General features: G+C 42.0%; 2 protein-coding genes across 2 annotated transcripts in view; both read left to right on the top strand.

Moving 5' to 3' along the window:
* LOC148341659 (uncharacterized) overlaps positions 1 to 3,663 on the top strand; it is a 269,746-nt gene extending 266,083 nt beyond the window's left edge. Inside the window, exon 2 of the mRNA XM_088287909.1 lies at positions 1,928 to 3,663. Within this exon, the coding sequence (XP_088144035.1) occupies positions 1,928 to 3,663 (1,736 nt within the window). The remainder of the gene's footprint in view (positions 1 to 1,927) is intronic.
* Positions 3,664 to 4,937: 1,274 nt separating this feature from the next.
* The window catches only part of LOC148341658 (uncharacterized), a 33,383-nt gene continuing 25,735 nt past the window's right edge, over positions 4,938 to 12,585 (top strand). Inside the window, exon 1 of the mRNA XM_088287908.1 lies at positions 4,938 to 4,942. Within this exon, the coding sequence (XP_088144034.1) occupies positions 4,938 to 4,942 (5 nt within the window). The remainder of the gene's footprint in view (positions 4,943 to 12,585) is intronic.

The following is a 12,585-nucleotide window of genomic DNA, read 5'->3' as shown; positions in this document are numbered from 1 at the left end:
TGCATCTCTGCCAGAGGGGTCGTGGACCCGGGGTCTGACTGATGTTGTGCTCTGCTCCCCAGCTTCTCCAATTTGTTTTTGCTTTATCTGCGAAAGTTTTTATTTTATTGTGAAAGAAATTAAGTTTGTCATGTAATCATGTTTCAAAACTATGCTTACGGGTTAATAGAAGGTCACAAAAACATGGACCTCTTAAACAGGAAAACGTGAGTTCAGTGGTCACAGAGTTGTGTCCATGCTGGCAGTTTAGCAGGAAGCCACAAAAACAGATGCACGTCTTGAACCGTGTTTGACAGGAAACCGTTTAGCTCGCATTGAACAGAAGTGTGATGAAGTCAAAGTGTTCATGTTTTTCCATTCTTTATGAGTTGACATATACAAATTGCTTTGCTGCGCTTCAATAAAACGCGGCACAGGAGCGGGAAAGCTTTTCTCTTTGCCGGACTGCTCCTTGCAAGTGACAAAGACAATCTTGGCTGGGTGATTTATTTGTGCAGGCGTGTCTCGTTTTTGACAAAAACTCTGACATATCTTGTTCAAGCAATTCCTTATGGAATGATTCAACCGGACTCTAAAAACTGTGCACACTGCGGCAAAAAGATCAATGGAGGTTGATCAATGTTCGTGAATAAAACACAAATGATTATGTTTTTTTAAAAATCAAGTACGTATTGGTCTTATTTATGAAATTTTTACTGGCTCGGTCAATGAACCTCCGGTGGATCTGCACTGTTTTGTGCACGTGTGCGTAGTTTCACCTCATCCAAACATTTAAAATACATTGAATGCATCCATCCAGGGTTGCACGGTTCTCATCGGTGAACAAGCGCATGCTGCAAGGAATGCATCTGCATCTTTGGCTTGCTTTGGGCTGAAAAATGGAGAACGTCACAACCCCCTTTTCTACCTACAAGTACAGGAATATTTAGTTCCTGGTCATAAAGTTCCTGTGGCCCAGGTGGTTTGCATCTCATAGTTCCTGGTAATTTATCCAAATCACAATGATGATGTATCAGTGGGATGTCTTGTGTTACTTTGTTACTCATTACTGACACCCTATGGCTGTTAAGCATCATTGCAGTTCCAAAATAATTCAGTGAACTCTTAAAATATTTTGGTGTATCTTAGTCGAATTTGAATACATATTGGATAACTTTAAAATATACAGTCATTATTCAAATATGTCAACACGAAAGTCAGAGTGAAAGTGTTTTTGCTTAATGATTATGTGTAAGAACTTTTACTCTTCAAACATAATCTTGTTTTAAAATTTATTTAGAAACAGAAATTTTATAAATATAAAAAGGGGAATGTCGGAACGTACTAGCAGGCTAAATGTCATTTTGGGTAAAAAAACAAAACAAACGTAAATCATGCAATAAATAGCCACTCTGATTCCAGGGCCCCTTTAATTCTTTTAGGGATCCAGATTATAATGGAAGCAAAAAGTACCCACGATGAAATTATCTATAAATGCAAAATGAAATACTTGAAAACATATTTCGCTTGAAGGATTCCTATTTTATCAATGACATTATGTTGCGATGGCCCCCAGTGGTCTGCATCAATATGTTAGGGTCCCACAACAGGTGTTCCATCAGACGCACACAATAGCCTGTGTGTGCTGACTTCAGCTAGCTTCCAAAAACGTCTGTGACTATGTCAGGAATGAAATCGGGCATCAGCCGACACGTGCTTCCTTTTTAAATGCTCGTTTATCACAGCTGTGCTGCTAAGAAAGGGAGGTTGACATCATCGGACGTAATTTTGTGAAATACCCCCATTGTCCGGTCCAAGTTGGGGTCGCACGCATTGCTCCGTGTGCGGCGGGCACAAGTCAAGGTAGCATGGTAGAAACAATATAAGACAAAGTCGTCGCCTGACCTTTGACTTGGCCAAACCAAATTAGTCCTTTTGTGTCCTGCAGACGTCAGACAACATGATCTCTGTTCTGTGAAAGAGGAGCCAGACTGGACTCGCATCAAAAAGGAGGAGGAGGAGGAGGAGATCAACAAGTCACCAGTGAACGTTCTCCCGATAAAGAGTGAAGATGAAAACAAGGATGAGAGTGAGGACAACAGAGGGGCAGAGCCTCCAAGCAGCAGCTCAAGACATCACGTGACAACAGAAGGTGATGAAGACCACTGGGGGCCATCACAAGCACAAAATGAGGACACATTATCAGACACTCATGACGATGATGATGATGAAGATGATGGGCAAGCCAAAACTGAAAGGGCATGTCACACTGACTCATTAACCTCAAAGTTGTCTTTAAAACGACACACAAGAAACCACGGTCAAGAAAAACCTCTTTTTTGCTCAATTTGTGGCAAAATTTTCTCTCGGAAGTTTCATTTGACAATTCACACAAGAACACACAGTGGAGAAACATCTTTTTGCTGCTCAGTTTGTGGCAAAAGCTTTTCTTTAAAGTCAAATTTAAAAACACATACACGATTACACACTGGAGAAAAACCTTTTTCATGCTCAGTTTGTGGAAAATGCTTCTCTCAAAAGGCAAGTTTAACAGAACACACAAGAACACACAGTGGCGAAAAACCTTTCTCCTGCTCAGTTTGTGGCAAAAGCTTTTCTGGAAAGTCAAATGTTACAAGTCACATAAAAACACACAGTGGAGAAAAAAACTTTTCCTGCTCAGTTTGTGGCAAAAGCTTTTCTTTAAAGTCAAATTTAACAAGTCACATAAAAACACACACTGGAGAAAAAAACGTTTCCTGCTCAGTTTGTGGCAAAAGATTTTCTTTAAAGTCAAATTTAACAAGTCACATAAAAACACACACTGGAGAAAAACCTTTTTCATGCTCAGTTTGTGGCAAGAGTTTCTCTCAAAAGTCAAGTTTAAAAGAACATATAAGAACGCACTGTGGAGAAAAAACCTTCGCCTGCTCAGTTTGTGGCAAAGGATTCTCTCTAAAATCAACTTTAACAAAACATAGAAGAATACACAGTGGAGAAAAACCTTTTTCCTGCTCAGTTTGTGGAAAATGCTTCTCTGTAAAGTCAACGTTAACAAGCCACACAAGAACTCACAGTGGAGAAAAACCTTTTTCCTGCTCAGTTTGTGGTAAAAGCTTCTCTCAAAACTCAACGTTAACAAGCCACACAAGAACACACAGTGGAGAAAAACCTTTTTCCTGCTCAGTTTGTGGAAAATGCTTCTCTGTCAAGTCAACGTTAACAAGCCACACAAAAACACACAGTGGAGAAAAACCCTTTTCGTGCTCAGTTTGTGGCAAAAGTTTCTCTGATAAGTCAAGTTTAACAAAACACACAACAACACATACTGGAGAAAAACCCTTTTCCTGCTTGGTTTGTGGTGAAAGCTTTTCTATAAAGGCAAGTTTAATAAGCCACACAAGAAAGCACACTGGAGAAAAACCTTCTTCCTGCTCAGTTTGTGGTAGACGCTTCTCTGTAAAGTCACATTTACAAATGCACACAAGAACACACAGTGGAGAAAAACCTTTTTCCTGCTCAGTTTGTGGCAAGAGTTTCTCTCAAAAGTCGAATTTAACAAGCCATACAAGAACACACAGTCGAGACAAGCCATTCAGTTGCAGCGTTTGTGCTAAAACATTCTCCACTAAACATAGTGCTGAGAGACACAATTGTGTTGGTGACAAAAGCAGCGATGCTTGAAGCTTAAAAAATGACAAAAAAACTGAAGGAACCGACTCTTTGTGGTAAGATGTGAATGTGATTTTCAATAAAATATGATGAAATTGAATTTTGCAAAGATCTTTTATTGACACAAAGCCAATGTGATCAGTGCCAGAAGAACCATTGTGTCTGAGTGAGGATGAGTTTTTTTGTGCGTTAACATCAAACATTATAAATGAAATTAATTGCCTTTGCCTAGAACAACATTTGTTAACGTTATGCTTTTCAGTTGTCTTTTTAATCGTACTTAATGGAAAAGGTGTGAGAAGAAACGGTGCTTATGAAATCGGTGCCTTCCACAATCATCAATAAAATCACTTGTTCCACTTGCTCAACTGGCCTTCATTACGCTGTGAAAAGGTGAAAAACCGAACTCGAAAAAGAACCAGAAAGAGAAATGCAAGCATTCTCAGTTTCTCTCAAAGGTTTTGGTATGTCAGGAGTTGGCAACTTGATGGCGACTGGAGTCAGCGCTGGTTTTCTCGCTGTGTTTAGCTGGCTCGTATATGTATGGTCCATTGAACATAACTCAAACTCTTCGAATATCCCCTCACATACATTTAATATTTCACTTTCTGAATAAATTTCTGACTTGCTAAAAACACTTTCTAGGTTGAGCTCTATCAAGTGTTTGGGGTTTGTTGCTAAGCAGAATCTCACTTTGGAAAAACTATCATTTTGTCAAATACAGTAATACCCCGCTACTTCGCGGTTCACCTTTCACGAGTTCAGTGCTTCGCGGGTCTAAAAATAATTCGGGGGCATTGTAGTTTCGCCGAGCGGCACGAGGGGGCGCTGGAGCGGTTAGACGGCCGGCGTGCGCCGAAGAGGAGAGTGGACGAAGAAGAAAATGGACGAAGAAGAGAGTGGACCAAGAAGAGCACGTTCCCCCGGGCACGATTTGGGGCGACGTTTCGCGCGGTTCGGACCGTACCAGAGCTCCGGCCGGCGTGCGTGGCAGTTAAGCCGTAGAGGAGCACCTTCCCCGAGCACGGGCGGTGCCAACCGGCCCCTAAGTTTAACCGAATGGAAGCTCCGGGGGAGGAGGGCGGGCGTGCGTCACAGTTAAGCCGAAGAGGAGCACCTCTTCCGCCCGGGCACGAGCGGAGCGCGAGGCTGTCAGTTATGAATGAATAAAGAAATAAATGAAGAATGCCACCTTTCATTTCACTGTCATGATCCGTGCCTGTCATGCCGCGTGTGTTTTTGTTTTTTCAGCTGCGTGGGCGTTCCTCCAGCGATCGTCCCGCGCCATGCTGTCAGCTGCTGCGAGACGCGCCCACCAGCCCCGCACCGGATTCCCATTCACTCACTGATTACACTCACTATATAATCCACCTACACTGACTACCTGGCGTCGGATTGTTATCCTACTTGCTCATGCGCCCGTACTTTGATCGTTATCTTGTTCAAGTGTTTCTTGTTGTCGCGTTTTTCTTTCATTTCGTTATCAGCTACAGCTCGGCTCGTTTTCTGTTCTCTTTTTCTGTCGATGATTGGTCTCCTCTTATCCTTCCGTGGTAAGCAATCTTCGTTAGTCATTCCTTGCCTTTTGCAAGCGTTTTTCGTTCTACAGTTATTCCCTTTTCCTGGTGCGAGTGTTCCACCAGCGCTTTACGTTCTTTCCGCCGATAGATTGGTATTATATATATCATAGCCTCATAGTCCGAGATTGTAAATGGATACTGACTATATTGTGATTATAATAAATATCTTTGTATCACCACCTTTTTTCCCGTGAGCTGGAGGATCATAACATTCACAGGGCACACCGGACGGCGTACCAGCAGGTAAAAGTCGAAGTATTTAAATAAATACAAAAAGAAGTAATTGAATAAATACAAAAATAGTCAAGTCAAGTCAAGTCAATTTTATTTGTATAGCCCTTAATCACAGACAGTCTCAAAGGGCTTTACATAGCCACAATCGACATCCCCGATCTTAACCCCTAGGAGGGCAAGGGAAAAACTCACAAAACCTCATTAGGGGAAAAGTGAGAAACCTTGAGAAGGGACCACAGATGGGGGAATCCCCCTTCCAGGATGACCAGGCTGCAATGGATGCCAACTGGGCAACATTTGACACATACAATGATGCTATGCGATAATAGATGAGATAATATAAGAGTCAATTGAATGAAGTGCTGCAGAAAGATGACTTCAGTGGAGTGGGTCCTCATCCAGGGCCGTAATATCCATGGCAGCATATCCGAAGATGAGCCTTCGATCTTGTACCGGTCAGTTGGTGTAAATTCAGAACAGCCACTTCCAAGTGAATCGCCATCACCTAATTCGGGGAATTGGGAACAGAAAAGAAAGAACAGAAATAGCAAACAGGCCAACAAGTAGTTCAATGAAGTGCTGAAATATAAGGAAATCAGAAAAGGCGCTGCATGAAGACGACTTCGGCAGAGCAGGTCCCTTCCCGGTTCGTCAGTGCCGTAATCTTCAAAGCATGTCCCCATCACCTAATTCCCAAGCAGGGGAAGGAGGGGGCAGAAAAGAGAAGAACCGGCAGTAAACAGGCCAACAAATAATTAAATTAGATGCTAAAGTATATAAATAAATTGATCAAATGTCGCGCTGCAGGAAGACGACATCACTGGAACAGGTGCATGCCCAGTTGGTCAATGCCTTAAACTTCCTAGTGGGTCACCGTCACCTAATCCCCCAGCCGGGGGAAAAGGGGGCAGAAAAGAAAACAAAAGAAAAAAAAGCGGCAGTAAACATGCCAACAAATATTTCAGCTAAATGCACAAGAGTATAAATGCGTCTTTAATAGTGTTTTGAACATTTGTACTGAAGTGGCGCCTCTAATATCTGAGGGAAGTGCATTCCAAAGCATTGGTGCCCGAATAGAGAACGCTCTAGAACCTGCGGACTTCTTTTTGGCTCGCGGGATCACGAAAAGACAAGCATTTTGTGAGCGAAGGTTTCGGGACAGAACATATGGTACCACGAGGTCAACGAGATAGGAAGGTGCTAAGCCGTGCAATATTTTAAAAGTAAGTAGCAGAACTTTAAAATCACAACTTCCGAGGACCGGAAGCCAATGCAAATTGGCTAATATCGGGGTAATATGATCAAACTTTCTCGTCCTAGTCTTTTAATACTAGACATGGGGAGACCCGAGAGCAAAACGTTACAATAGTCGAGGCGAGACGTAACAAACGCATGGATTAAGATTTCCGCGTCACACGTTGATAGAATTGGGCGAATTTTAGCAATGTTACGCAGATGAAAAAACGCAGTTCGAGTAATATTTTTAATGTGCATTTGAAAAGACATAGTTGCGTCAAATATAACACCGAGATTTTTAGTTGAATCCTTTTGGATAATATTACATTTATCGATATTCAGAGTGGTGTCTTTGAAAAGGTACCGATGACGCGCTGGTCCAATGATGAGCATCTCGGTTTTATCTGAGTTAAGACGCAAAAAATTGAAAGACATCCATTGTTTAATTTCGGCAAGGCATGCCTCTAATTTATCGCAATCACGCGGATTCGTTATATCCAACGGCATGGATAATTGCGGATCATCAGCATAACAGTGAAAACTAATGTTATATTTCCGTATAATATCACCAAGCGGTAGCATGTAGATGCTAAACAATAGAGGTCCAAGTACCGATCCCTGCGGAACTCCACATATGATCTTACAAAGATCCGAAGTCGTATTGCCATGAATTACACGGTGCGTCCTCTCCGACAGATACAAATTAAACCAAGAAAGCGCTGAACCTGAAATGCCAACACACGTTTCAAGGCGTTTTAATAATATGTTATGATCAACAGTATCAAAAGCGACACTAAGATCGAGTAAGAGTAATATTGATGAGGTGTCGGCGTCCATAGCTATGAGAAGATCATTAGTAACTTTAGCAAGGGCCGTCTCAGTAGAGTGGTCGGCTCTAAAACCCGATTGGAAAGGTTCAAATTGATTATTAGCAGTCATATATTCATTAAGTTGTTGCGCTATGACTTTTTCAAGAATTTTTGCAATAAACGGAAGATTTGAAACCGGCCTATAGTTGATGAGACTCTCTGGGTCGAGGTTTGGTTGCTTCAATAGCGGTCGGATAACGGCGGTCCTAAAAGCTGCTGGTACTACACCCGTGGTAAGTGATAGATTAATTATATTTAAAACAGACGGTCCTAGGGTCGTAAACAGTTCTTTAATTAGTTTGCCAGGAAGCGGATCGAGCACACAAGTTGTCGGTTTTGCCGCACTAACCAATTTTGTTAGGCTCTCAAGAGATATTTTTTTAAATTGACATAAGGTTATCGGACAGTTATCAGCCCTAATGTCCCTATTAACACCATTTATCGCGGAATTCGACGGAATTTTAAGAACAGTGTCTTTAATCTCATCACGAATACATTCTATCTTCTGAGTAAAAAATTGCATAAAATCGTGAGCTGAATAGGAAGAGCTATCCGAGGTTGGTCGCTGTTGCGTTAGCATTGCTACGGTATCAAATAAATATTTAGGGTTGTTTTTATGTAAGACAATTAATCTAGAATAATAATTAGTTTTGGCTAAATTAAGCGCTTCTTTGTATATTAGTAAACTATCGCACCATGCCTGACGGAAGACCTCAAGTTTGGTCGCACGCCATTTGCGCTCAAGCTTCCTACAAGATCGTTTCAGTACGCGCGTTTCCTCTGTAAACCACAGAGTAAGCCTCTTTGGACGAGTTTTAGTTTTTAAAGGCGCGACGGAGTCAAGCGCATTTAACAAAGCGACATTAAAGTTGTTTGTGAGATCATCAATCGTGCCAATATAATTAGGAAACGAAGCAGTTGCTAAAGGGAGTAGCTCAGAGAACGCAACGATGGTTGAGGAGCTAATGTTACGGCTGCTATAATTTTGATTATGGTCAGAACGATGACAGTGAGCCAAGACTTCAAATTTGATAAAGTAATGGTCAGATATAGCACTGGTATATGGTAATACAATTATTTTTGAAGATGCTAAGCCTCGGGTTAATACCAAATCTAGCGTATTGCCATTTATATGCGTAGCTTCATTTATTATTTGCGTGAAACCAAACATATCAATGATTGTCCGAAACGCCACGGTAAGTGGTTCCGAAGGGAGATTCATATGAATGTTGAAGTCGCCCATGATAAGTATATTATCCGCATGAGTTACTAAATCAGCTACGAATTCAGAAAATTCATCTAAAAAGCCGGAGTAAGAGCCAGGTGGACAATAAAGAACGGCAAGATAAAACGGCAGCTCGGCTGAGGATCGCATAATGAGAACTTCAAATGTTTTAAAGGAATTGCTAGGACGAGGACTAAGTTTTAGATTAGATTCGGAAATGAGGGCTACACCCCCGCCTTTCTTTTGAGGGCGCGCAACATGCGAGCTCACGAAGTTTGGAGGCGAAGCCTCATTTAGCGGTAAAAACTGATTCGGTTTTAACCAGGTCTCGCAAAGACCAATCATGTTAAGATTATGGTCTCTAATAAGGTCATTAACTAACAAGGCTTTCGATGAAAGCGATCTAATATTTAAAAAACCGAGTTTCAGTAAAATAGGTCTATCTAAGTTATTCCGCGCAACAGGACTCCTGGTCATAATATTAAAGAGATTGCTTTGCCTAGGTCCCGGATTGTACCTCGAGCGACTATAAACGCGGCGAGAAATTCTGACGGTCGGAATCCGATAGTTATTTACCAGCTTTCGAGTGCTATTATTTTGAGAGAACGGCTCGTCGTCAATAAAACCGACCGAGGAGGAATGCTTAAACCCATCATGTATTGACACCTCAGTAGAAATTATATCAGTATGAGATGTAACAGCGTATGGTGTGTAGCGCTCAAATCTAGAAGAAAAGCTATGTGTGTTGTCTAAGTCTAGCATAGCGCTAGTTAGCGCTAGCCTTACAGACTCCATACCCTTCCTTACAGGCTCACTATTCGCCTGCAACCCGACCTGCTCTAATATGAATAGTCATGGAAGGCTCAAACAATAATCTATGTTTCTAGAAAGAGTGATGGCGCCTTCCCAGTTAGGGTGAAGGCCGTCCATCCTCAGCAGGTCGGGTCGGCCCCAGAAAGAAGGCCAGTTATCTATAAACTGCAGTCCCTGCTCACTACAAAAACTAGCCAGCCACTTATTTAGCGAGAATAATCTACTAAACCTCTCATCATTGCCTCTCGCAGGCAAGGGGCCAGAGACAATTACTCGATGCCGACTCATCTTTCTGGCGAGATCACAAGTCCTTGCTATGTTTTTCTTTGTGATCTCTGATTGCTTCATCCTAGTGTCATTGGAGCCGATGTGTATCACTATATCTGAATAGCTAGCGTTGTTTGCACTGCGCTGGTGTCTAGGTGTCTTGCGCGCTAGCTCCATAAGATTAGCTTCTATGTCGGGTGCTCTGGCCCCAGAAATACACATTACTGTGGCTGGATTTTCAAGCTTAATGTTGCGGGTAATGGAGTCACCTATCACTAAGGTGCGGGAGCCATGAGACCGAGGTGGAATGGAACTGCTATGTGTCTTAACAGGCTCACCGCGATTAGCAAACCGTTTACGGCCAATGCTAACCAGACTAGCAGGTTGGCTACAACCCGTGCTAACAGTCGTGTCCGCCACGTTTACGCTTACCACATTACTCTGCTCTAGCTGGCGGACACGTCCCTCTAGCAGGGAGAGTCTTTCCATGAGAATGGTGCAAGTGTTGCATGTGGTGGTGCACGAAACCATAGTTGCGTTTACTCGCCCGGTGGATAAAAGCGGAGGAAAAGATGTCGCGCCGAAAGTGACGTCCTGTCACAGGCCTTTCGTCCAAGGCAGTTGTTTGTGCTCAACTGCCAATGAGCCACTTTATCTGTTATTCTGCTTTTGCGGTCGCCATTTTACCAATCTCACACAACAGCGCCTTAATGTCCTTGATGTCTGGAACATTCTGCGTCAGCACACTCAGTTCTCAGAAGTGCGGCTCGTCCTGTACAAAACATCTGCCACCTATGCATTTCACACAGCCTGCTCTGACCTTTTATTGTACATTGAATTAAAGGCCAGTCAGTAAATATCTTTATTGCATTAAACTGAATACATTTAACTTGTAGTCAATCGTATAAAATCCTTTATAGTCAAATGTATCAAATCCTTTACTATGCTGGCAGTTTACCAGGAAGCCACAAAACAGATGCACGTCTTGAACCGTGTTTGACAGGAAACCGTTTAGCTCGCATTTAACAGAAGTGTGACCCAAACATGTCTTGTAAGCTGAAACCGTTCGAACAACTGGAAGCGTGTGGACGGGTGTGATAAAGTCAAAGTGTTCATGTTTATCCATTCTTTGAGTTTACATATTAAAATTGCTTTTGTTACATGCCCCAGGTTGGCAGGCGTGTTGACAGATAATAATCCTGCAAATGCAGGAAAAATGATGAGAACGGAGATCATTGTTGCTTTTTCAACGGATCTTGTCAGAACCGCGAACTCATAGAAACTACGACACAACGCCACTTTACTGCAGCCTGTTGTGAAGATACAATCACATCGCTGGTACTGTGCTGTTCCTTTACTGCCCTCTGCTGTCGAAACACGCACACTTTTCAAATCAACCTGGAAAATGGATTTCCCTTCACCACATCAACCATCCCAAATGAACCAAGCTGTGACCACATATTTCGTGGGTCACACTTTGCTGTGCTTCAATAAAACGCCGCACAGGAGTGGGAAAACTTTTCTCTGGACCTTCTCACTGAGAGGTTTGGCGGACCGCTCCTCGCAAGTGACAAAGACAATCTTGGCTGGTAGATTCAGTTGTACAGTCAGAAGGCTTGTCCAGTTGTTTTGCAGAAACTTCTCTGACAGTTCCCAAATACGAACTTGAAAAACGTATTCAACTTAACTGCCGTTGAGAGAAACTGAGACGATTTGCGTTTCTCTGTCTGGTTCTTTTTATAGTTCAACTTCTAGTTCAGTTTTTCACCTTTTTACACAGCATAATGAAGGCCAGTTGAGCAAGTGGAACAAGTGATTTTATTGATGATTGTGGAAGGCAACGATTTCATAAGCACCATTTCTTCTCACACCTTTTCCATTAAGTACGATTAAAAAGACAACTGAAAAGCATAATGTTAAAAAATGTTGTTCCAGGCAAAGACAATCATATTCATAATGTTTGATGTAAACACCAAAACAAATCATCATCACTCAGACACATTGCTTCTTCTGACACTGATCACATTGGATTAGTGTCAATAAAAGAGGTTTGCAAAATTAAATTTATATTTTATTCAAAATCACATTTACATCTTACCACAAAGAGTCGGTTCTTTCATTTTTTTAATCTTCAAGGATCGCTGCAATTCTCACCAGCACAATCGTGTCTCTCAGCACTACGTTTAGTGAAGAATTTTTTAGCGCAAACGCTGCAACTGAATGGCTTGTCTCCACTGTGCGTTCTTGTGTGGCTTGTTAACTGTGAATTTTGAGAGAAATCCTTGCCACAAACTGAGCAGGAAAAAGGTTTTACTACAGTGTGCTTTCTTGTGTGGCTTGTTAAACTTGACTTTATAGAAAAGCTTTCACCACAAACTGAGCAGGAAAAAGGTTTTTCACCACGGTGTGTTCTTGAGTGCGCTGTTAATTGTGACTTTAGAGAGAAACTCTTGCCACAAACTGAGCAGGAAAAAGGTTTTTCACCACTGTGTGTTCTTGTGTGGATTGTTAACGTTGACTTACGGAGGAAGCTTTTGCCACAAACTGAGCAGGAAAAAGGCTTTTCTCCAGAGTGTGTTCTTCTATGTTTTGTTAAATTTGACTTTTGAGAGAAACTCTTGCCACAAACTGAGCAGGAAAAAGGCTTTTCTCCACTGTGCGTTCTTGTGTGATATTTTAAAGTTGACTTTACAGAAAAGCTTTTGCCACA

The sequence above is a fragment of the Idiotropiscis lumnitzeri genome, chromosome 2 (genome assembly GCF_059441095.1).
Source record: "Idiotropiscis lumnitzeri isolate Australia: NSW breed Sydney's pygmy pipehorse chromosome 2, RoL_Ilum_1.0, whole genome shotgun sequence".
Taxonomy (NCBI): Eukaryota; Metazoa; Chordata; class Actinopteri; order Syngnathiformes; family Syngnathidae; genus Idiotropiscis; species Idiotropiscis lumnitzeri.
The sequence above is the reverse complement of the archived record's forward strand: the minus strand, read 5'-3'. Positions and strand labels throughout refer to the sequence as shown.